General features: G+C 36.2%; 1 protein-coding gene and 1 long non-coding RNA gene across 7 annotated transcripts in view; one reads left to right on the forward strand and one right to left on the reverse strand.

Annotated features, from left to right (window-relative positions):
• dpp6b (dipeptidyl-peptidase 6b) overlaps positions 1–25,895 on the reverse strand; it is a 298,152-nt gene that overhangs the window by 112,280 nt on the left and 159,977 nt on the right. The window contains exons 5-6 of one of the 6 annotated variants that reach the window (NM_001115122.1): positions 19,261–19,276; positions 598–616 (exon numbers count right to left, since the gene is read on the reverse strand). The exons of 4 other annotated variants lie outside the window; for them this stretch is intronic. In NM_001115122.1, coding sequence (NP_001108594.1) covers positions 598–616; positions 19,261–19,276 — 35 coding nt within the window. Of the gene's footprint in view, positions 1–597; positions 617–15,910; positions 16,166–19,260; positions 19,277–25,895 lie in introns of those variants that run through there. One more of the 6 variants, XM_005163290.6, reaches the window with a different exon arrangement.
• LOC141377822 (uncharacterized) overlaps positions 16,041–25,895 on the forward strand; it is a 45,470-nt gene continuing 35,615 nt past the window's right edge. The window contains exon 1 of the long non-coding RNA XR_012390810.1: positions 16,041–16,515. This is a non-coding gene — a long non-coding RNA (uncharacterized lncRNA). The remainder of the gene's footprint in view (positions 16,516–25,895) is intronic.

A 25,895-nucleotide genomic window follows, 5' to 3' on the forward strand; every position in this document is an offset into this window, starting at 1 on the left:
TTAAATGTTTAAGTATAATTTTGAGTGTGACATGAATATTTATGTACATATAATTAAATAAATACATGTTTAAATACACGTTTGTTTGTTTTTTGTCTGTGGGGGCACCACAGTAAAAGTTAGCATAGGGCACCCTTTTAGCCAGTAGCGGCCCTGATCAGCGATCTAACAGATGCAGATTGATAACGGACTACAAATCTGCCATTACATGGACTACATATACTGTAATACACCACACACACACACACACACACCTGTTCCGAATCACGAATGATTATACACACACAGCCATAGGATTGTCAAAGACTAATTACAAGGACTATTTAAACGGCACATACACACACACACACACACACACACACACACACATCAGTGCTGAGTCTTGTTTATTTGTACTGTGAACATTACAACACATTTCCTTTGCCTTGCCGTGTTATGACCCTCGCTCTGTTTTGTTTGTTTACATTGCTTGCTGCCTGCACTGACCATTCGCCTATTTATTGACCACGACTCTGGATTGCCCATACATCTGTTTGTTCCTGTGTTGACCATTACTGGTCTGACCATTCTCATAACAAATCCTGCATTTGAATCCACACCTTCGTTGTCAGCGTCCCTTCATATTACAGAAGCGTAGCACAATGAACCTTAACTTGACGTGACTTGGATTGTAACTGTGCTGTGCAAGTGTGTTCACTAATGTGTGTAAGGAGTATAGACACCAATAAAACCTATTTTCAAGGCCTTAATCACTGGAAAGGAAAATGAAGACTTTTAAGACCTGCAGAAATCCTTGTTTGTACAAATCTGTTTTAACTGGACGTCTTTCAGCTCAGACTCCATACACATCAAGGATGAATCTATGTCAAGCCATTAATATATAATCAATGTTAAGTTCTAAATTAAGAATGAATGCTGTCAGAGGATCAGATTCAGGCTAACCGGTCAGACATCCGTCTGGTGTCATTCATATGAAACAACATCCAACTGGAAAACTGTAAGCTCTTCTGTGGAGACTCAAATAAGTTAAATGGGTGCAATTAGCCCATTGACACAAGGGTCAGAGGGCCTAGTAAAAGAGATGCCAGGAAAGAACACACCACATAATAAGGGGCCAAGTTTCAAGAAACATCTCTATGTCTGTGTTAGGGTTCAGACTCAAGAGGCATAAGAGAGCTTTTTATCTTATAATTGAACCGACACAAGCATTCTCGATTGTGCCTAGAAAATATCTCATTTTCCACATTTAGTGCAGAAAGGTATGAAGCATCCATACACTGAGACAGCACATCGGTTTGAAGAGGAAGCATCATTGTGTTGTATATTACGTTCTGCACAGCAGCTGTTAAATGATACGACATCTGTGATGTTCTACCCACGTAATACAATCTATTTATTAACCTTAAGGACATCTGCATCAGGAACTCTGCTGCTGTACTGTTGATGTGTGGCTGTGTTTGTGCCTTACTGATCTGCCGTAGTAATAGTAAACCATTAGGAAGAGCTAATTAAAGCTGCCCTTCATTTCTGCAATAGCACCTTTTACTCAGTCTCATCTGTTCTCTTGTTGTTGAACTGTGTTTTTTTAGCAAATAATTTATATTATATTAAATAATATATAGTAAAGACACACATAGGCACACACACAAGAAAATGAATCATTACTGATTCTTTAATTGAAAAATCTATAATTTACCCAGTTTCAGATGGCGTGTATATAAAACATCAATAGCACACCACCCATCCAATAATTTCTTTGTGTTTTGGTGATTCTGATGAGTAACAGCGTCTTATAATTCAAATGATGTTAATTTTAACAAGTAATTCAACAAAGAAATGCTTTGATGTGCCATTAGTACAATAAAACAGCAACAATAAGCAAGTGATGTGAAAAGTCCCATTTAATTTAAAAGTAATTTTTACATTAAAAGAAAAAAAGCACAAATAGCTCATCCTGCAGCAACAGTCTCTTCCCACAAATGCTTGGTTTGAACAGTCAACATCACCAATAGCGGCACAGCAGTATTGGTGTAGGGAGAATGTGAGTAGCTTGGAACATTTTGAAATAATGGTCCAGGTTTGAATTTACATTGTGCTATTCCCATTTTTGTCACAAAATGCAGATTCAAAGACATTAATTCTGAATACAAACAAATAAAACATTCACAAAGTGTCATATAGTTGTGGGGAGGGATTTATTATTCCAATAGGGCAGCTTTAAATTTGACAAAATTTACCAGTAACACTTTATTTTGATGGACTGTCTGCTTAATATCTGTTGATACTGACATTTAACAGACATTTAACTGACTATAAGAAACTTTGCAAGTACATGTCAACTTACTCTAACCCTAACCCCAACCTAACAGTCTACTTATAATCTCAGAATTAGTTGGCATGTAGTTGCATTGTAACTTAAATTCAACAAACGGACCATCAAAATCAAGTGTGATTTAGGGGTAGAACCATCTATACCATAATCACTGATATTGCCTACAGTGTATTGCGCGTTGGATGCAAATTCAATTAGAACTACAAATGTGGGTGAAAAGAGTGAATAAACTACAAGCATGGCAGACAAGCAAGACAAACCATCAAATAGAGAGGCTTCGGTAAAGATGTTTGTATGACTGTGAATTAATATCTAGCAAACTAGAAAATATTTAAATTGTGTTTTCTGTGTTTTTTTCATTTACAACAACAATACTCAAAATATATGATGATGTGTTTTTGGATATTAAGGTCTGAATGCATAATTATCCAAAGACCAGGGGAGTTTTCTTTGCATGAAAGACTTGTGAATAGTTTAACCTGCTCCTGCTTCTCCAAATTTAATATGAAAGAAATGTGAATTGGGACGCAGCATCACACTCACATACTAAGGCCAATTTAGTTGATCCAATTCATCTGTACTGCATATCCAAAAATAAATAAATAAATAAAAAAACAACACATGGACACGGGGAGAACATGCAAACTCCACAAAACCAGTGACTTTCTTGCTTTGAGATGACAGTGCTACCCACTGAGACACTGTGCCGCCTCTGCATTTTTCTCTCTTTTTCTTTTCTCTGTTCTTGGATTACAGCCTGACATTGCTGTAAATTGATATTTGACCTTGAGTGTATCTAGAAAGAGTTTTTAAATATTATTTTCCATTACAGTATGCTTCAGCTTAAGTTGAATACAAACCCTTCCTGGTACTGGTAGGTCATCTGAATTTTAAGGTTTATCAAAAAATTGTATACGTATTGGGTTACACTTGTTTTTAAGGTACAATTCTCACTATAAACAAATCAATGACTATTACTTTTCCAATGTATTAATACACTTATTTGCTGCTTAATAAAAGATATTAAGGTAGTAGTTAGGTTTAGGTATTGGTAGGATTAGAAATTAAAAATAAAATTATGCACTTTATAGCACAAATAGCAAATAAAACAACAATATCTTAATAAGAGGCGGGTAATTAGCCACTAGTTAGTTAGTGAGAATTGATACCTTGTGCACGCATTAGCACAAAAATTATTTTGAGGTGTCACATCTAAAATGTGTTTTGCATTGTCTTCATATTAGATTTAAAAAAAAAAATCAAACCAAAAAGCATCTGCAAATAATGAAGCTACTCTTAAGCCTTCTATATATTGTCAATTGTTTCACTTGTTATAACAGTGTAACTAAAAGTGTAGAGAAACACATTACCTGTGAAGATGATCCAAACATTTTACTGCACAGCCAAATACATGTGGCCTTTATTTTAACTCTATTGCAGGGGTCACCAAACTTGTTCCTGGAGGGCCGGTGTCCTGCAGATTTAAGCTCCAACCCTAATCAAACACACCTGAACTAGGTAATCAAGCTCTTACTAGGTATACTTGAAACATCCAGGCTGGTGTGTTGAGGCAAGTTGGAGCTAAACCCTGCAGGGACACCGGCCCTCCAGGACCGAGATTGGTGACCCCTGCTTTATTGTGTTCATTTCAAACCTAACAAACACTTGGTTTGATATTTTAAAATATACACTGTCAAGTGAGCATCAAAATGAGATTTCTCTAAAGAAGCGCTAATTTGTCACAGACTGAAATGTTATCGATTTTGCAATGACCTTTGTAGCAGCTGACGGTTTTATTTCAGGCTAATAGATGTGCTTGAAGCAATGTAAGCTTTTTGTTGCACATCTTTAAACCAATAGCTCACCTAGAATTAGTTTGAACTATTATATTACTGAAAATGAAAGATGTTTTAGACTTCTTTTTTACCATACAACATGAATTAAAATGGATTTTTGTGCCTGAGAAAGCAGCATTTATTAAACTGTACATTTTAAATGACCAGTGAACAAGTCACAGCACATTCCAAACTCTAAGCAACCATTGAGCTTTTCACATTGTGACAATTCGTCTCCTTGGAGTTCTCTTCATCAGATTGATGCAGACATGCTCAAAACAAGCTCAAGTATGCAGTTTTAAAAATGCATCAAGTGAGTCCAATGGACCCTTTTCACAAAACATTGATGACGTGTTTAACGGTCATTAACATCTTGAAAGTTTTTATTAATTTGATTATTTTTTAAAAATGTATGTACATTTAAATAGCTATACTTTGATTTATATCATCTTTGTATCAAATTACAATTAACTACAGCTTATGCAAGGTGTTTCTAATGCAATGGCTATAGGCGATACAGTAAATTTGACATTTTTCTCTTTATTATTCACAGATACATATTTTTTTTTTAAATACCGAACAAAGTCATGAAGTTTTCTTTTATCATTTGAGCAAATAGGAATACACAAGCCGTAGCCTGGGGGGGGGGGGCTTCACTGAAAATAGGTCCAGAATTTGTCCCACACATGAGCTCATTTGTCCTATTTTGACTCCTGCTGTCAGAAATTGTGAAAATAACTAATCGAAGAAGACTTTAAGACCAAGCAGAATCTGACATAAGTGAAGTCATCTTTCACTACTGACCAATTGTAATGTTGTAACTTTTATTCTAAATCTTGTACCTTATTCTTGAATGAAAAAATGGCCAATAAAAAGCTCTACTTTATTACTGTTGTTATTATTATTATTATTATTATTAATATTATTATTATTATTATTATTATTATTATTATGCTTTAATTTGAAAGTGCGAGCCAGTTTGTTATTTGTCCAGCAAAAAGTCATAGTGTGTGTGTGAATGGATGTTTCCCAGCTGGAAGAGCATTCGCTGTCTAAAATGTATGCTGGATAAGTTGGTGGTTCATTCCGCTGTGGCAACCACTGATGAACAAAGAAACTACTGTAAGCCAAAGTAAAATAAATGAATGAAATCAAGAAAAGCAGAACACACATTGACAACATCTGTCCATCTAAATTGTTGCTCTTTTGTTCAATTTTTTTGTAAAGTTGTGAGCTAAATGAGAATGTAATTTGACAGTGTAACATGAGGCTGAGAAAGTTATGTTTCCATCCAAAATGTGAATTAAACCTGTGAGCAAAACTGAAATATTGTAAAAAACAATTATATCACTGTTTTTATCCAAAAGCCAAAGAGAACAAAATCAACACCTTAACCACTTAAACCGTCAGCAAACATTAAAATAAAAATGGAATTTTCTGAGTTAAAAGCCACTGTCTGGTTTTTTTAAAACAAATTAACATGCGGTGACTTTTGGAGACAGAATACTGCTCTTAGGAGTGTAGTTCTGGTAGGTAATAATACCAAACCACTTTAATGACGAACTTTGGCTAATGGATTTGAGAAATACAAAAAAAAAAAAAAAAAAACATTTCAGATACTTTAAATGTTGCTTTATCCATAAATTACATCCCATCATGCCCATTTAGGTTTTCACATGATTTTTTAAAAACAAATCACATCACTTTTTTAATGTGCATCCTGTAATTCTTTTTGTAAATGTGTTTCCATTGTAGTTCATGTGCACTTTCTTCCATTTTTGTGCAATATTCCAAAATGAAAATTTAGGTAGTGAAAAAAAAATGTACTGTGAACTTACTCTATTTAAGATTAAGTAATGAGGTATTTAATGGCTCGTTTCCACTGACTGGTACAGTACGGTACGGGTCGGTACGAGTCACCTTTATCAGGCTTGCGTTTCCACTACCAAGGGTACCGTTTTGGTGGGCGTGGTGTATGACAGTAATTTTGGATCGAGACAATGTCTACAGTAAAGCTGTACAGGTCGATCAAATAATTTGAGAAGCATTTCTCAAAAAAACAGATGTTTTATACAAATAAAAACTTCTTCAAGTTGTGATTCAACACTATTAAACTCTTGTTAAGCTGTTATCATCATTCATCACAATTTTTACAGACTATCTCTGTACACATGATTGTAAATCACTTGGCATACCCTTTTTATACAGGAAACCAGAAAATAAACTGGTTTGAAGTGCAGACGATACAGAAACAAAGCAACATGTTCACAAATTTGTTCAGGACATTCTGAAGTCTTTATCACCTCTAAACATCAATTCCTAACATGAACAGTGATTGATTGTTAATGACTCTCTCTTGCTAAATCGGGCAGAATAAGCTGTTAAATGGGACAGACCTGTTGAATAATTCACCTTTGCAAGACTTAGAAACAAAATAACAAGAAAAACAAGCCACAATCACGACAGCCTTGCATTATTTCATGAAAAGTGACACTGACGCAGATGTCTGAAATTGGTTTCTTTCAGCCATTAGAGAAGCCAGAAAAGCTGAAGGTGAAACTCGGATCAAGAAAAGGTTGAAGGTGTCTCTGAAATGAAGCAGCTCTCATTTGTTACACCTAATAGGCAAACTAGGAAAACAGGAAATGATGGAGGAGGAATGAGAGCTATTGTTACACAGCTTTCACACACGAAGCGGCACGTACACAGAACGTAAATAGACCTCTTCATCACCAAGCGAATCATTCGAACACTGTTATTTGCCCACGTGAAAACACAAATCGTAGAGCAATCTCTGTCGCAACCCCCACCAGGCATGTTTCACTTCATTTCCCTCAGGACATCAAGTGACATATTATGTCATAATGGGATATCGTTTTCCAGCCAATTTATAAACGCTTTTTTTAGTGTTAATAATCTTTTGTTTCTCCACTGACAGCATCCAATCCATTTTATAAAACCTTAGCGAGTGAAGACACACAAGACATCTGAAACAATATCTCCAATGCTGACTTTTGACAACACCATATTTATCCAGCAATAACATGATCACCTTTTGTCTTCTATCTTGTCAATCCTGAAAGTAGCACCATTTGTAGAGGAAAGCACTTAGTGCCTTCTATGTGTAAAGGGCATTTTACATCTGTGAAATAGACAGGATGGTTGATTGGCACATCAGAGTCAACAGCTAAATGATACATGACACAAACTGTCTTTAACAGACCCACTATTTATGATTGATGGAAACATGTCTATGAATAAAATGGTACAAATCGCTGTATATTTGCATGCACCTACAATTCTAAAATCTCGGGTCACTAATGTATATGATTTTCATTCATTCATTTTCACCACAGCGGAATGAACCGCCAACCCATTTCTGGGAAACATCCATACACTCTCGTTCACACTCATACACTACGAATAATTTAGCCTACCCAATTCACTTGTACCGCATGTCTTTGGAATGTGGGGGAAACCGGAGCACCTGGAGGAAACTAGGGGTGTCACGATTTCGATTTTTAATTGAAATCCATCAAAATTTATGCTCAATTTCGATTATCGAATCAAAAAATAGAATTGTTGATGCTACCACGCCCCCATGTCACGTCAGCTTGGCTTGCCAAGCGGGAAAAAAACGGCTTGTTGAAGTGCTTGTTAAACTGCAGAAGCAGAAGACCCGTCGACAGAACTTAAACCCTCTCCTCTTTCAATGAAGTCGCCGGTGTGTAAGCATTTTGGATTTCCAATGAGTTATGTTGACAACGTTCGTGTTGGCGACAAAAAAACAAAACAAAAAAAAACACAGTTTTGCAAGCTCTGCTATGTACGTATTACGTATGGTTCGTCCAAAAGACAACACCGGCATCGCGATCCTCCGCCCGCCCCTGTTGCAAATCCACTAGCGAAAAGTACACACTCAGGCCCTGTTTACACTGTCTTTGTTTTTAAATGGCATTTTAGAACGACAACGATTTGACATCCACAGTGGCATGTAGCATTTCTGAGCAGCCCTCCTTCCTCTCTACCTCTGAAAATGCACATCACGTGACCACACAGACACAGACGCACACACAGGGGTCCAGGCAGTCATAGGACTGCTTCAATCTTTCATTCACTTGTACTTAGTCATTTTAGCGAACACCTCAGATACTGTTGGCTGGTTCCTGTTGGCTGTGCGTCTTTTTTACCGATGCCATTATAACGACACAGATCACTGCCTATTCACGAGTCCCGCAGAAAAAGTGATTGACAGGTGGTAATTATGTGTGTAACTTGCCTTTATTCATTTACTGTATGATTTGTTTATGGGTAAAACAAAGACCATACAGGTCAGGTAGTTTAAACAGTAGGCTACAAATAATTATTTGGTCATTAATTTAGAATCGAAAATGTAATCGAATCAAGGATTTGGAGGATCGTGACACCCTTAGAGGAAACCCATGCGAACACAGGGAGAACATGCAAACTCCACACAGAAATGCCAACTGACCCTGACAGGACTCAAACCAGCAACCTCCTTGCTGTAAGGCGACAGAGCTAGCCACTGAGCTATGGAGCCAGATTCTCAAAATTAATACATTTAAAAAATACAATTTATAGATCCACAGCACAATTTATAGATCCACATAACATGATTTGAAAACACAAATCCAATTCGTAAATTCAAAACACCATTCAGGAACACGCAAATCCAATTCATAATTTAAAACACCATAAATACACAAATCCAATCATAAATTCAAAACATAAATCAAAAATACACAAATCTAATTCGTAAATTCAAAACACGATTTGAAAATACACAAATCCAATTCGCAAATTCAAAACACCATTGAAAAACACACAAATCCAATTTGTAAATTCAAAACACATTTTAAAATCACACAAATCAAATCCATAAACGTACAAATATTCAAAACACGACTCATAAACACATAAATGCAATTCGTAAATACTAAGTATGATTTATAAGCACAAATCCAATTCACCCACTACAACACCCGTTACAGTTGTAAACAATCTGGACCGACATACACACAGCTGCGTAACATTTACAGTTATTATACTCCCTATGTAAACACCATTCTCATGCATACTTATTGCTAAGTCTTGTTACTGTTTAAGTGCCTTTCAAAGTGTTTACCTGTGGTTTGATCCCTGGACTGTTTACCATGTTTTTCAGTTTTCTTCAAGCCAGGTTCTTTCTTAAAACATACCGCTATACATATTTCTGGAGAAAGCAAAAAACGTCCCAGAAGCTTTTTTTTTTTTTTTTTTTTTTGCAGTTTTTGTTTTTGCTAATCCACCAAAGGCCATTATGTATTCTTATTCAGATCTCTAATTTCTCTCACAAGTGCCATTAGCGCCTGCTGTTCTCACATAAATCCACAAGAGGCCGCTGTCAACTGACTGACTGACCAACAGACTGATCCCCCATCTAACCCCTTTCCCTAAACCCAACTGATAATGTTTTAAAAAACACCAATTGAGCCACCCACCCCCTTTCCTAAACCCAATCGCAATTTTCAAAAGCAATCCAGAAAAAGAAAAGCCCTTATGACAGATTGATTCTTTCTATGTTTTCAGAGATTATCATATTCTCACCCTGTTATTTACTTGTTTATTTTATTTTTTTGCCTTTTTTTATTTTGAACTGTGAACTGTTCTTCACTGGACTTGAATCACGTTGTGGTCAACTCCGCTCTGCGTCTCAAGTACGCCAACGTACATGTCAAGCTACTGGACAAACTGGTAACAGCGGAAAAGCCGACCATATGCAGATAAGCGATCAGCTAGTAAGTGAGAAAAGAAACGGCATCATATCGCCCTATAGCATTCATTTTAAAGAAGAAATGCAGCCATACATAGCTCTGGCTGCAAAATTCACAATCTCCAGAAATGTATATAGGGCTATGTTTTCAGAATGTTCCTATGTTGTTTCCCTTCCTATCACCTGTTATCTGGATTACTTTTTGGATTTTCTCCAACATTCTGAAATCGTAGCCCTAAATACGTTTATGGAGATTGTGAATTATGTAGCCAAAGCTACATGTAGGTATGGCTGCATTTCCATCTTTAAAACGAAGGCTACAGGGCAGTATGATGTCGTTGCTTTTTTCGCTAACCAGCTGACTGCTTACCTGCATGTGAACGGCTTTTCTGCGGTCAATAGGTGCTTTTTTTAAAATGCTATTGGTTGGGTTTAGGGAAGGGGGAGGGCCGGGATTCGGTCGGTTGGTTAGTTAGTCAGTGAGTTAGTCAACAGTGGCCTCTGGTAGATTTACTTGAGAACAGCAGGTGCAAATGACACTCGCAAGAAATATTTGAGATTTCAAACAGCATACACAGCGGCCTCTGGCAGATTTACAAAAACAAAAACTGCAAAAAACGTAGCTCCAGAAATCTATACAGAGGTACGTATTCAGAATAAGCTTGGGTTGATTTTCTCTGTTGTTCTCAGTGCTCCTGTTTTCCTTTGCCTGTATAACCATCTAATTTTCTAATAAAGCTGCATTTGGAACTATCTCTATTGTCAGCACATCCTATCCTAACAATATCAGTATCACAAAAAATATGTATTAATAAAATGAAAAACAACTGTTGATAATTGAAAATAATTGGAAATATTTCTTGAGCAGGTTTCTTAAGCTTTATTTTATTTAAAAAGTAGAAAACAGTTATTTAAATGAAAACATTATTTCACTATTTTTTTCTGTATTTTTGATCAATATTTGATTACTAAGATTAATATTAAACTATCATTTCTTGAAAATTGATACTACATAGTTTTGACATTTAATTTGCACAGACAAAGAAAAAAAGTAAAAGAAATAAAAAGACATAACACCGCATCGTTAATGAAGTACAGTAGATGCAGTTTAATCATCACACAGTTGTGATTTGAAGTAAAGTAATATGAGTCATAAAGCAATCTGCTACATTGCAGAAAGAGCTGCTCACATTTCTAAAACTATTACTTACATCCTGCGGCAACAGAAACAGCATCTAGAGAAGACATGTTGAGATTTCAATGATGAAAAAGTTGGAAATAGCTAAAGAAAACTGAGAATAAATGCTAATGCAATAGTAGTGGTGTTTTACAATGAGCATCAACATTATTTGTACTTTCATTAATGCACAAAGTTAGTGGTCACTAATCACACAAATGTGGCACACATGAAGTAGTGGCTTTGAACAAACTACACTTATGATACACTTATGAAAATGCCATAACACCTACACTGATACTGATCCATATCTTGGAAACATGATGTTTTAAATAAACAAAATCTGCCAACCATACAGAATAAGTTACAGTAGTAACAACCCCCTTACATCTGCATGTGAAAAAAAATCTAAAATGCTCTCAAAACACTTTTAACTGCATGGTGCTAATGGCTTATGCATCAATAAACTCTACTTACATTATGTGTGCTAAATGTGAAACAAAAAAACAAAAACAAAACTTTTTATAAATGTTATTATCATGCTGAATTGGTAGTAATAGGACAATGAAAGGTAATGCAGACGTGTCTATGAATGGTTTAAGGTGTGAATTTCATGAGTCTCAAAGTGGCTGTTGTAGCTGTTGGCTTGCATTTTACAATCATCAAATGACCATGGTTCAAACTAAAAAATACTCTTTAAAATGTCATTTTTGAGTTAACTTGCACAGTTATTCGATTAAAACTTCATCATCCTATAGAGAGAGTTACTGAGGTAATAAATGATCCTGAAGTCCTACCAAAGCTGAGCTCCTACTCAACACGTTGATGTTATTGCTCAAACAGACAGGTACTTTTTGAAGGGCAGGTGGACGAGGAAAACACGATCCCGTCTGTCAGTGCTGAGCCTGAACTGATTGCTCATAATTGTACTTCATGGGGGATGTTCTTTTTCATCTAGGCTTCAAACATCAAACGCAATTCCCAATTAATCCCGTCTATCAGACCCACTTTATCGCCGACACCACTCCAAATATAGCCCCTCCTTTCAGTAGAATCAAAGCCAGCTATTCTAAGACGAGCGATTCTTCCATTGCTTAAACCCTAATCATTGTCATCAGAGAGCCCTACTTAGGGCTGAAGTGCAAAAAGCATCTTAAGTGGGTGAATTAGAATTCGCTCTTTAAATATCACAATTTCTTAACATGGCTTTATTTGATCAAGAAAAATATAATGAAATAAATAACAATTGAGAATTTTTTTTTACTTTTAGAATAGAATGAGCTTGATGATGATATAGGTTGTGTTTGGAGAACAATGGAACAAGGTTAAATGAAAGCATGTGATTAATGAATAGCATGAGAGTAATCAGAGCACAACAGATGCAGTAGTTTGGCTTAATTGATTTGAATGATGAGAACTGCAGTTTTCCATGCTTTGCTTCTGATGATATCATAAAGGGGGATTGGGACAAAGGAGTGAAATAAAGAGTGGAGTTTGCGCCGGCCATCTGTTGTGTGTAGTTTTTAATTGTCACCCGAGGAACCTATTCATCAAAAACATAATGGAAAATATAGGAGATTCTCTATAAAATATTCAGTCATAGTCATTCAAATATACCCATTATACAGTGAGGGGGAGAAAAAAACTGTAAAACTAAGTATTAGCTAACACTGTCATGTGCTGGAACAAAGTGAGGAGCAACAAAGACTAGGATCCAATTGCCGGTAAAATAAGATTATATTTAAAGCAAACAGGGACAAGCAAAAGTGGCTGGTACAAAAAGGGCAATCCAAAAACGTGGTAAAAAAATAGGCATAAAGTCCAAATAGGCGGCAAACAGAATCAAACAATAAACAAGGCTAGGTCAAAACCAACAGGGAAACCAAAGAAATTCAAACAAACATCAAAGACTCCGTGATGAGCTGGTGTGCGTGTGGTGCATAAATAGTCCGAATGATAAGTGATTACAAGTCTCAGCTGTGTGTTTGTCATACGCCGTGATCAGCATCTAGTGTGCAGGTCTTAAACTCAATTCCTGGAGGGCCGCAGCTCTGCATAGTTTTGCTAAAACCTTAATCAAACACAGCGGATCTAGTAGTGTCAAGTAGTCTTGAACACTTTGATCAGCTGTGTTTGATCTAACTAATCAGGACACCGACCCTCGGTCCCGGAGTGTCGGTGTCCTGCATTGTTTACCTCCAACTTCCTTCAAGACACCTGCCTGAGATTTCTAGTATACCTAGAGAGAGCTTGATTAGCTAGTTCAGGTGTGTTTAATTGGGGTTGGAACTAAAATATGCAGGACACCAGCCCTCCAGGACCGAGTTTGGGCAGCCCTGATCTAGTATGAATCACATGGCCTGAATGGATTTATAGTTCTTAACAACATCTGTAGTTCACCAGCAATCTGTCAGGAAGGATCGCTGGTGATCGTGACAAACACTGTGAATTAACATAAACAGCCGAAGAAGAATTATATTTATATTAAGTAGCAATAACATACAGTATTTAAAAATTATGAAAAAAATTGGCTATTGTTAAATTATGTTTGCTAAACATGCAATTATTATTATTGGTATTATTATTTTGATACACCCTGTGGATTATATACAGTAATATACTACAGTAAATTACAGTAAATAAAAAAATTCTAAAATATGAAAAAAATATGAACATGGGCAGTATTGTGGCTCAGTGGTTAGCACTGTTGCCTCACAGCAAGAAGGACACTAATTTGAGCCCCAGCTGGGTCAGGTGGCACTTCTGTATGGAGTTTGCCTGTTCTGCCCATGTTCGTGAGGGTTTCCTCCGGGTGCTCCGGTAACCCCCACAGACCAAATACATGTGGTACAGGTGAATTGAATAAGCTTAACTGGATGTAGTGCAGGTGTGTAAATGTGAGAGTGTGTGGGTGTTTCCCAGTATTGGGTTGCAGATGAATGGGCATCGCTGTGTAAAGCATATGCTGGATAAGTTGGTGGTTCATTCTGTTGTGGCAACCCCTAATGAATATAGGGACTAAGCTGAATGAAAATGAATGAATGAATTTACAACCATATTAAATAGTTGCAAACATACTTTATCATCAAGTAATGAAAACAGTGTCATTTTACTTTTATGTTCATTACCAGCTGACATGAGGGCAGTGAAATGAGATGTGCAACAATATAAATATGTTTAACTGCTGTTTTATCATCATTCATTGTCTTTTTTTGTTTGTTTATTTTGTTGTTGTTATACTGTTATGAGTATATTGTAATATAAATGTATTTTCAACTTATATTTACAACTAATCAAACAATAAAAAAAAAAACCTTTGCAGTGAGTGTATATGGCTATTTACATCTTTATTTATCTCTTTAACTTTAAATAGCAAGAATGAGTAATGTAGCAGAATGAGTATGAGTAGAGAATGAATAGCAAGAATAAGTATGAATTTTCTGGCTGGCTTTCAGTGGTGCTCCTACAGTGTAACATGGTGTATTATGTTTTTACACTATTCATGGTAAAGCCAGTTTTGATTAACTTTCAATGTAACCTTTCATTTTATTAAATGTTTGCCCACATATCAATGTTAAATTCTTCATTTGTAACTTTGGATAAAAGTGTCTGCTAAAATGACATTTTTAATCTTAAAGCCTCACAAAGGGGGGTAAGCCATTCTCTAACCATTCAACATTGCAGCCAAAATTATTTGCAGTACCAAGGTTTAAGCACAAACTCAAAACAATGAGGTGAAATTCAGAAAAGTACAGGTGATGATACATGGAAAAAGTTTCAAAGCTGCTGGGCAACTTTGGTCATGGATGTCCTCAATGGGCAATCAGGTGAGACACAGGGCAACTAATTAGGGCAACCAGATCAAGATACAATTTTGTTACCCATTCCTAATAGGACAGTAGCCAAGCAACATTGCTCTGCCCGCAACATTGCTTAAAAAAATGCTTCGTGTATCAGTATACCTGAATAGATCACAGAAGGTTTGTTAAAAATTAAAGCGACAAATAATTTGAATGGTAAAATAAACAGTTACTTAAACAACATGTAAAATATTGTCACTTATAGTCAGGGTGCGAATTACTGGGGGGTTTAAGGAAGGTTGACCCCCCTAATTAATGCTTGGTCCCCCATGAAGGACGTCAATGCATAATCATGATCATCAGACAAAACCAGAAAAAAATCATTTAACACTTTGAAATTGATTAATAGCACCATAATTCCTAACTAGACACTTTTCTTTTGAAACATTTGAATTTATCTACACATAAAATAAAATTAGCATTAGTTTGTATATAGCTTAACTACAAAAACCTCTAAAATAGCTAATCATAGGTCAGAATACATTAAATATCCCTCAAAACACTGAAAACTTAAATGTGTTTTATTAATAAATTAGATGCAGTTTGAATAAATCTATAGATTTGATTAACTGAACACAAAATATTTTAATTACATTTTAAATATTTTATTATTTATGAGTACATGTGTGTTATTTACTGTAGTATGTCACTTCACTCTATAAATAGACCTAATATTTATAGTAAATTAATCTATTATGACCAAGACTGTGTTTTTTGTTCATCATGTGGCAAAACAACATCTAAAACAGACTAATATGTGACGTTAAGTAAAATGTATTCAGTGTGTAGCGTGCCATTCGTTAATTTAACTGAAAGTAGCTGTCAACACGGGCTCAAGTCAACACGCGAGCGCAGAATCAACAGTAATGCAAAACCGCTCATGTCTGATTCAAATCAACTGTGCGAGAAAAGCTCTGACTTTAATGTCTCTACCTGATCTTGTTGAGACGATTTTCCCGGCGCGCTGGACTCGGCTGCAGTCATGCTGAAATCGGGGATATAAACACTGATGCAGGCGCTCTTCAGACGAAATGAAAAGCTTTACTCTTAGTGAAACCCATTCAGTGATGGAGAGAGAGAGAGAGAGCGACTAAACTCGCTTTATTTAGCTTGAGACAGACGACGTTGCATGCGTCTCGAGCTGTGCGCGGGCTGAACAGCAAACATTCAAACATCACGAGGCGTCGAGCAGCAGCAAGAAAACTGCACGAGTTTGACAAAAAAAAAAAAAACACCATAAATAGTTTTTAATCGAATAAACAAAATTAAACATTATAACTTATATAATTATAACTTAACTTAAATAATTTGAATTGGGGATTTACTTATTTGATACTGTCCATCGTTTTATCCGGTTTTATAACGACATATCATCCTTGTGGAAGAAAAGGTTTACAGTTATAAAACAATGTCTTACAGAAATAACATTTTTTAAAATACTGTAGGCTACGTGAACGTGTGAATATTAAGAAGAAACAAGCGTCAAGGTTTGGAGCAAGCAGGAGAAGAGGAGGCTAAATGATGACAGCGTTTCGTGGGTAAGGACTTAACATGCTATTTTACTTATTTGAAAGTGTAATTTCATGTGTTAAGAAAAAAACATTCTCATATTATTATAATATTTGCAAATAAAAAGGGTAATATATGTTAAAATAGCCTTTGAAGTTGTAAAATTAAGTTTACTTTTCATTTTACAAGAGAGTTAAGTTTAAAAGTCAATGTCAGTTGAGTTCAAAATAATATGCTGGTTTTAAGTAAAAAATTGTAGATGCTGCAAAGATGATGCTCAATGTTCACTTATTAGTCTTGTCTCAGACAGGACATCCAGTGAGGCACAAGCACTGTCCAATAACACTTAGGCTAAATATGAAAGGCAACAGGTGTAATGAGCAACAGAGATTCATGGTAACAGGACCTAAAAGCTTTCATACATGTTTTTTATTTTATTTTATTTTATTTATTTACTTTTTCTTAGGGCAGCATGGTGGTGCAGTGGGTAGTACAATCGCTTCACAGCAAAAGGGTCTCTGATTCGAAACCTGGCTGGGTCAGTTGGCATTTCTTTTTGGATTTTGCATGTTCTCCCAGTGTTGGCATGGGTTTCCATCGGTTGCTTCGGTTTCCCCCACAAGTTCAAAAACATGTGGTATAGGTGAATTGGGTTGAAGTTAAATTGTCCTTAGTGTACTGTATGAGTGTGTATAGATTTTTTTCCCAGTCATGGGTTACAGCTGGAAGGGCATCTGCTGCGTAAAACATGCTGGAATAGTTGGCAGTTCATTCTGCTGTGGTGACCCCAGATAATAAAGGGACTAAACCGAAAAGAAAATGAATTAATTAATATTTTCTCCTGATCAAATTGTCCAGTAGCAACCAAACAATATTTATTCAAACGAGGAATATTTTAAAGATAAATAATACATTTGTACTATTTTGTATATTCAACCATTGTACTATATTTACAAAATATTAGAAACAGAAATGTGGTCATTCAATACACCGGAACCGCAGAAATACTTTTTTAAAGAATAAAACTTTGCATTTTTACCTTGTTTACACAAGGTATGAAGATGCATTTTTGTTGATCTGACAAGTGGATGATGCTAATAAAGGTGCAAACAGGGTCTGAAACATTTGAGATTGTTCACTTTACACTATTTCCATGTGTATTCTAAAATGCATTTGCTTTAATATCAGTTCAGTTGGTCAGAGCGTGTTTCATGTCTTCAGCCCTCCAGAAGCTACATGCACCAGCTCCTCATTCGAGAGTCTCTTTCACCAGCCCTAATTTAGCACATCTCTCATCTCCCACAAGACATGTCAAACTGCACCTTCCCATTTATTTTGTACAGAAGTCTGTGTGCCATCACCATTTTATCACATTCATATGGAAATGTAGAAGGAGCAGGCTGAAGTCTGCAGCTTAATGAGTGACAGTAAGTTCAGGTCTACAGTATATAAGTGGAGAGGTCGACACCATGACTGCTAGAAAAGCTTTGTTCAGCTCTATACTCAGCATTAATGCACTAACAAAAAATAAATAAATAAAACACTTTTTTTGTCAGACAATAAGTGATGAGAAAAAAATGTAAATATGTTTTTTATTATTAAATAAATGTCCTACAAGTACTATTCAAAATTAACAATTACATGGTCTGCAGCTACTAAATTCAAATGAAAAAAAAACAACAACAAATGGATATGATCCCCCCTCATAAAATGAAGCAATATAATATAATATAATATAATATAATATAATATAATATAATATAATATAATAGTGGCAACGCAGTGGCGCAGTAGGTAGTGCTATCGCCTCACAGCAAGAGGCTCGCTGATTCGAATTGGGTCAGTTGGCGTTTCTGTGTGGAGTTTGCATGTTCTCCCTGCTTTCGCGTGGGTTTCCTCTGGGTGCTCAGGTTTCCCCCACAGTCCAAAGCAGTGGTCACCAAACTTGTTCCTGGAGGGCCGGTGTCCTGCTGATTTTTGCTCTAACCCTAATCAAACACACCTGAACAAGCTAATCAAGGTCTTACTTGGTATACTTGAAACATCCAGGCAGGTGCGTTGAGGCAAGTTGGAGCTAAACCCTGCAGGGACACTGGCCCTCCAGGACCGAGATTGGTGACCCCTGGTCCAAAGACATGCAGTACAGGTGAATTGGGTAGGCTAAAATTGCCCGCAGTGTATAAGTGTGAATGAGTGTGTGTGGATGTTTCCCAAAGAAACAGCTGGAAGGGCATCTGCTACGTAAAAACATGCTGAATAAGTTGGCAGTTATTCTGCTGTGGCGACCCTGGATTAATAGAGGGACTAAACCGACAAGAAAATGAATAAATAAATAACATTGTACTTGGAGAGGATGATAGACACTTACATCTCAGCATGCAAAGCTGTTTGACAGAGAACTAACTTTGACTAAAAAACAAGGAGGCATGAATGACACCCACCTATCTCACCATTGACCTGCAGAATGTCTTGTAAAAAGATTTGAATGGCAAGGAAAAGGCATAGAAAGCAGTTTCCTCAGTGGTTGCTGTTGATGGTAAGTATAAAAAAGTGATATGAGGTGTTATGTTTACGTGTGGATCAAATGAGCATCAGTAAGTGCACTCCAAATTTATCTGACCCATGCTCATTCTGAAAACGTACCTCTCTTTACAGTTTTAGGGAGAACAAAATTTGTCCCAAGAGCTACGTTTTTTTGCAGTTTTTGTTTTCGCGAATCCACCAGAGGCGGCTATGTATGCTTTTTGAGATTTCAAATTTCTCTTGCGGGTGACATTCGCGCCTGCTTCTCTCGCTTAAATCTACCTAAGGCTGCTGTCGACTGACTGTTTGACTGACCCTCCCTCCCCCTATCCTAAACCCAACCAATAGTTTTTTCAAAAGCACCAACTAACGCGTCCACCCACTTTCCTAAACCCATCCGACAGTGGTTTAAAAAGCAATCCAGAAACCCTTGCCTGATATTTACCGTTTTCAGATTTTACCACTTTCTCACCCTGTTACTTGTTTATTTTATTTTTTGGATTCTGTTTTTGTCTTACACGCTTTCTGGAATCATTCTCCACCAGACTCAAACCCCGTTATCATGGTCAACTCCTCTCTGAGGGTGCTTTCACACCTGTAAATCGATTCAGTTGTTTGTAAACAGGGATTTAAATTTTTACATTGTTGCTTTGCTCTTGGTGCAGTTCGCTTTTACACTGCAAAGTTTCTAAACAGACCAAAAGAGCTAAAACAAGTCACGGTTGAGTAAACTCTCCTCACATTGGTCAGAGTGTCAAGGTTTTTTTTTGCAGAGTCCTGCTTAGCTGTCAGGGGTGGTTTGATGGTGTTTGACAAGGTGCGCACAACGTGTCTGAAGATGAAAAGGGTGCGTGATGTATTTGAGGACCGGGAGGGAGACTCGAGATTACCAGGAGATTATCATTTGTTTGCCAGCATCCGGGAGAGTCCTGAAACTTCCCGCCCTACTCATAATTCTCTCTTCATATAGCCGTATGCCTATTATATATCCATAAAACACTGTGATATAATCGCGCCCTGATTATTTCGCTTTCTCACTGCAATCGATCCGCTCCAGAGTTTGTTTCAATCGAGCCGAGACCACCCCATTCAAGCGATCTCGGAGCAATTGATTTGGCGTGGATCCTGCGATTGCTGGTTTCACAAATGCCAAACGAACTGTGCTAACTGTGCAAACGAAAAAGGTTCTGAAACAAAAGTGTAGGTGTGAAAGCACCCTGAGTCTCAAGTCCGCGAACATACATGGCAAGCTAACTGGACAAACTGGTAACAGCAGGAAAGCCGTCCACACAGAGGTAATAGGTCAGCTGATAAACACAAAAAGGAATGACCGCAACGTAGTGTTCCTTTTAAAAATGAAATGCAGCCATATGTACTTGTAGCTACATAATTTGTGATCTCCTAAAATGTATATAGGGCTATGTTTTCACAATGAGCCTATGTTGAATGTGTCCTATGTAAAAGCACAATGGCCAGTTTCCGTCTTGACACCACGTACATTCTCCATTTGAACAGTGACTTCAGTCTTATCCAGGTCATGGCAACCAATTGCTCAAAATTGTCTCACAGTGTTCCAAGCAAAATTTGAATGAGAATGGAAAGCTAACAAGGATATTACAGACAACTGCCTCTAGCATTAGCCACTAGAGCACTTTTTGAGGTAAGAAGAATGAAGTTTAGTTGCACAGCCTCTACTAGCTCTCCCCTAATCTACCATCAGGGTCATGGTACCAATGTAACCCCTCCAGTTTTCTAATTCTACTTGTTCACTCCAAGCAGGATTCAGATCAGTATTTGGGATGCAGGTAGACTAAAAAGCAGACTCAAGACTACAGTGTCTAGAAGTGAGTGAGGTTTTCTCATGCAGTTCCTGCTGCTTGGTCTCCATTACATAGCCCAAAAGGCTTGGGTTGAATCCAAGACACAAGTACTGGCATCCTGTCTTCTTCATCCTGTTCTTTTTCTCATATTGTATTTCTTCAATGTCATATCAAAATAAAGGTGAAGGTTTTCTTTTCTTAGCTTAACAAGACAGATCTAACTCATACGGTCAATATTAATAAGAATGTCTGCAACAAACAGAAATGTGAATGGATAAAATTGCTATAGCAATTAAAATACTATTTTGGTTTCCTAATTGTTTGTTAATTCCCTTGAATAAGAACACATTTAATTTCTTTCTTGCAGTCTCACTTTACAATGATTGTTGCCATGGCAACGAACACCAATTGCCATGTCGTTTGGCTAAAGGAGAAGTGAGGAAGTGAACAATCATTTCCACCACCTACACCATTTGTCATTTGGTTATTTTGCATGCATGGCACAGAAGTTGTAGTAATTAATTAATCTGGGTGCTGGAAATAGAGCAAACATATTGATGGCTGATACAACAATGACACAAATAAACTACATGTGTTACATTATTCTAAGCTGTTTTAAATGCCAAACATGCAAAATTGGAAATGACACTAAGGCTATCAGACATCTGCAGTAACAACTGTGGGACGAAATGATGCAAAAGTAAATTCTCATTTCAGAAAAAGAAATGCTAATGAAAAGATGCAAGATAAGAAGTTGTATGTCTTGTGCTCAGATGACTTAGAATCTGATCACTAACAGTAGAAGTAACCAGCTGGATGGCACATCTTTCAGTATCAGTGAAAACTGTTTACTAATGGACAGCTTGAGCACTAATTTAAGCAGCAGTTGATCACTCTATAAACAACATTTCAAGGCCAAGGCAAGTAACTGTAAGCTAAATGCCAAGGCTAGCATGAATTCATTTTCAAGTCATCAACTTTCATCATGAGATTTTTTCACCAAGCGAGCAACACCTATCCTCCATTACAAAACATAAACAATGAAAAAAAAAATAGAGCAATTATCCATTTTTTGTTCTACCTCTAGCCTTTCTCATGTCACTAACACACACAGCTAATGCACAGAGATATTGCATTAGTCACACTCCAAAATGCTGCCACGACAGATATACCAGCATGTTGATTATGTAGTGCATATAGTTTTATGGGATGAAGAAACAAGAAAGCAGTCCATTATGTTTTGGCTGTTCAGTGACTGTTGACTGACAACATCATTCATATTAACAAAACAGAAAGCAGTTGAAACTGTATAGCATACTAGAAGTTATACTGATTACTTGAAATGCATGGTAATGTTATCGATTTATCTATGTGGAAATGACAGACTTCTCTGTCCAAAAATTAAAATCCTATCACAACCAATGGACAGAAGCAAGTGCTCTGCCTACTTTTTTTCTGGTAACAACCCTGCTTTATTCTTATTTATGCACTTTTGTTATCTTACCTTGCATCTTAGCTCCACACCTTCAGGATACTAAGTAAGGATGCAAGAAAAAGAGGTGATGACACTGGAATTGGATCAAAAGAAATTATATATCCTTACTGTTTAGTGTGACTTCAAAGCACCGTCAATAATTGTACAGTGTATACCACTGATGTTTTTTAAAATTCTTGAATATTAGAGATAATTATCAATACTGTAGTAGGTGTTTTCAATCACGTGGTTCTGGTAACGCACAAAATTCAGATGGAGGACAGGTAGGAAAAAAGTGAATGGGTTTAGAGTTTTTTGAGATTTTACCATATTAATAATAACAAAATACTGGGCATGATCCTTATATCATGATAAGGACAGAGTTTTCTACTGAACTAAAATATACTTGCCTGTCATCGAGGTGGTAGATATTGTATATTATTATGTGTAACCACTTATGGTTGTCTTGGGCTCTGCACTTTTTAGAGTGAGTGCTTCTCAGTGCCAATATTTTGTTATATATAAACAAAATATGTAAAATAAAATAAAATGAATTAATTGCAATTAAAAGCACAACACAGAAGGTGATTTTTTACTGGACTTAAAAGCACAAAAGGAAGAGCATGACCTGATACTGTATGTAAAGGCAGACCATTCCACAGACAAGGGGCTGTGACAAAAAAAAACCCTGTCACTTTTTGATTTTGAATCATGATTTGGGAACAACTAGCTGAAACTGGTTTTCCCACCTAATTGGGTGAATGAAATATGCCAGTCAAGAACCTCACCAATGTAAGTAGGTGCCAGACCATTTAAACCTTTAAAAACAATTACTAAGTTACTTGATTATTACGCCAGAATGAGAGTATAGTGCCTAGTAGAGCTGCACGATTCTGGCTAAAATGAAAATCGCGTGTTTTTTGGCCTAAAATTAAGATCACAATTTTGTCACGATTCTGTAGATGTAAAATAAAGGTTAAAATGAGTGGGCTATTATTATTATTATTCTCAAACATGTCTTTAAACAGCAACAGGCTTTTTGTAGCTGTACTGTTGGTTAAAATGCTATATTTTGTATAGACTTGAAATGGTGGACTTGAACAGACTTTAGATTTGTCCTGGTCATTAATGCTGATGATAATTCTGATGTTGAATTATTGTGTTTGAGACATATGCTTACAATCTGTAATTTTCTGCTTAAAATCTGTCACTGACGTGATTTTCGTGAACACAGAAAACTGGGTGGGTATTTTTGCATTTCGGAGGGTTTTGGATACTTCAGTCAGCTACATCTGGCATCACTGTGCGCTTTCGGTTTCATTTTCATGGCTAAGAGCGGTTCACTTCCCGTGCGGCTTCCAGTCCCAAACGATCACTCTGTGCCACAAACTGAATGTTATTTACAACTTTATTACCTGTTGTTCACAGCATATGCAGGTTCTGTTCACTAAAGTAGACTGCATTCAGATGCTCGCGCGCTCGCCCTCTCTGTTCTAATATTGCTTCTCTCCTAAACCTGAAAATATGATTGGCAGAATCGTAAAAAGGCTGAATTAAGATAGTCTAGGGGCTCGAATTGAGATCGCCATCTTTCTTACGATTACTTGCGTGGCTCTAGTTCCAAGCCATATCAAAAAATAGCAACTTTTCATTTTCTGTTATAAAGCACATATATAAAGCCTGTTTCTTCAATGCTTTCATAGTTTCAATCTTTAGATGAATATTAATTGTCCATTTAGTTAAAATGACTACTTTGCAGTTTTCAGTTTTTTTTTCAATTTGATTTATTTAAATTTGACATTTGTAGAAAAGGTTTTGTAGAAACTTTATTTTGTTTATTAAATTGAAAATGATATAAAAAATATTTTAAAATAGTATAAAATGTATGTTGTATATAATTGAGTTACACACGCATACACACAAAAGAAATCTAAACCGTGAATTGGTCAAACACACCAATGCTATCTCATGGCAGTTTGTAACGTTTTGATTCAGTGGCTAATTTGCATCTACTGGCATTAGCGAATTCTTGCTCTCCGGCAGCATGCATGGCAGATCTAGTCCTCCAAGATAAAATTGAATAACATCTGCCTTTTCTTTAACATTCTAAATCTGTTATGATTAAGTAAGTAATGTTATGATTAAAATACATTGCCTTGAACTGCTTTTAGTAAAAACTTGAATCACCTATTGTATGCAAATGAATATTCTTGTAATATAAATCTCACACGCTGACTACAGTTCAACACATTGGAAGCATTAGTAGCAGAAAGGCTATACAGTTCACCAGTAAAACATTTGCTGCTGCATTTTGTGAATTTTTAAACATATGTATTATGCATTATTTATTGTTGGCAGTAAAATAAATCAGACCCTCATCGTATAAACCAGACACTGAAACAATTCTAGCATCGTGCCAGGAGCAATATATTATTTTGAACAACATTTTGCAAAGAGAACGGGAACAAGGACAATAATCTATGCTGAATTGATCTAGTATTACCTCATTTATTGGTGCCAAAGCTTGAATTGTTGCAATGTAGAGTGTTAAACTTTGACCCCATCTCCCTCTGAGCACAGCCAACATGTCTGTGGGCCGATGGCACCCACACTCATTTTCCTCAGATAAATTGTAAATAGAGTGATGCAGGCTTGAGAGAAGGATTTTACTGTTGTAATCAGACAATACACAGGCTTCTGTTATTTCACTGAATTTCCTTACTGAACGAACAATTTAAACTAATATAAATTTCTAATTAACCATGTAACATGAATAAAAAAAAGAGTAAAACCTATAACCTCTACTATTTCATATTTAATGTGTTTATTGTAAGGCCTCTACAATTAACAATATGAACTTAGTTCAAAATTCCTACTACTGGATTGCGGCTGGAAAGGCATCTGCTGCGTAAAACATATGCCAGAATAGTTGGCAGTTCATTCTGCTGTGGTGATCCCTGATAAATAAGGAACTACGCTGAAGGAAATGATGACTTAGAAAACATTTGCTAAAAAAGCAATGAGCAAATATGTATTGTCCTGTAAATAAAAATGACTGGTTTTATTTGTATCTTACATAAAAGCTACTGTAATTTAAATAAACCTTGAAAAATTGTATTCATTTAAAATTAAACCAAGGGATAATAGCATTCTTTTAAATTCAGTTCTACCACAAAAAAAATCACATAAATTCTCATTCTAAGAGAAAAATAATTATAAAAAAATGATAAAGATAATGATATATATATATATATATATATATATATATATATATATATATATATATATATATATATATATATATATAATTTGAAGTCAACAACATGATTCAGACTGGTGGTGGTGGTGGTGTAATGGTGTTAGGGATAATTTCGGGATAATTTATATATATATAGGCCCAAAGTTTGCAAAGAAATTATCCCTAACACCATTGCACCACCACCACCAGTCTGAATCATGTTGTTGACTTCAAATTCTGACCCTACTATCCAAATGTAACATCCGAGAGAAAGAGACTCATCAGATCAGGCAATGTTTTTCCAATCTTCTGTTATCCAATTTTTGGTGAATGTGGTCTTCTGCTGCTGTAGCC

The sequence above is a fragment of the Danio rerio genome, chromosome 2, assembly GCF_049306965.1.
Source record: "Danio rerio strain Tuebingen ecotype United States chromosome 2, GRCz12tu, whole genome shotgun sequence".
NCBI lineage: Eukaryota > Metazoa > Chordata > Actinopteri > Cypriniformes > Danionidae > Danio > Danio rerio.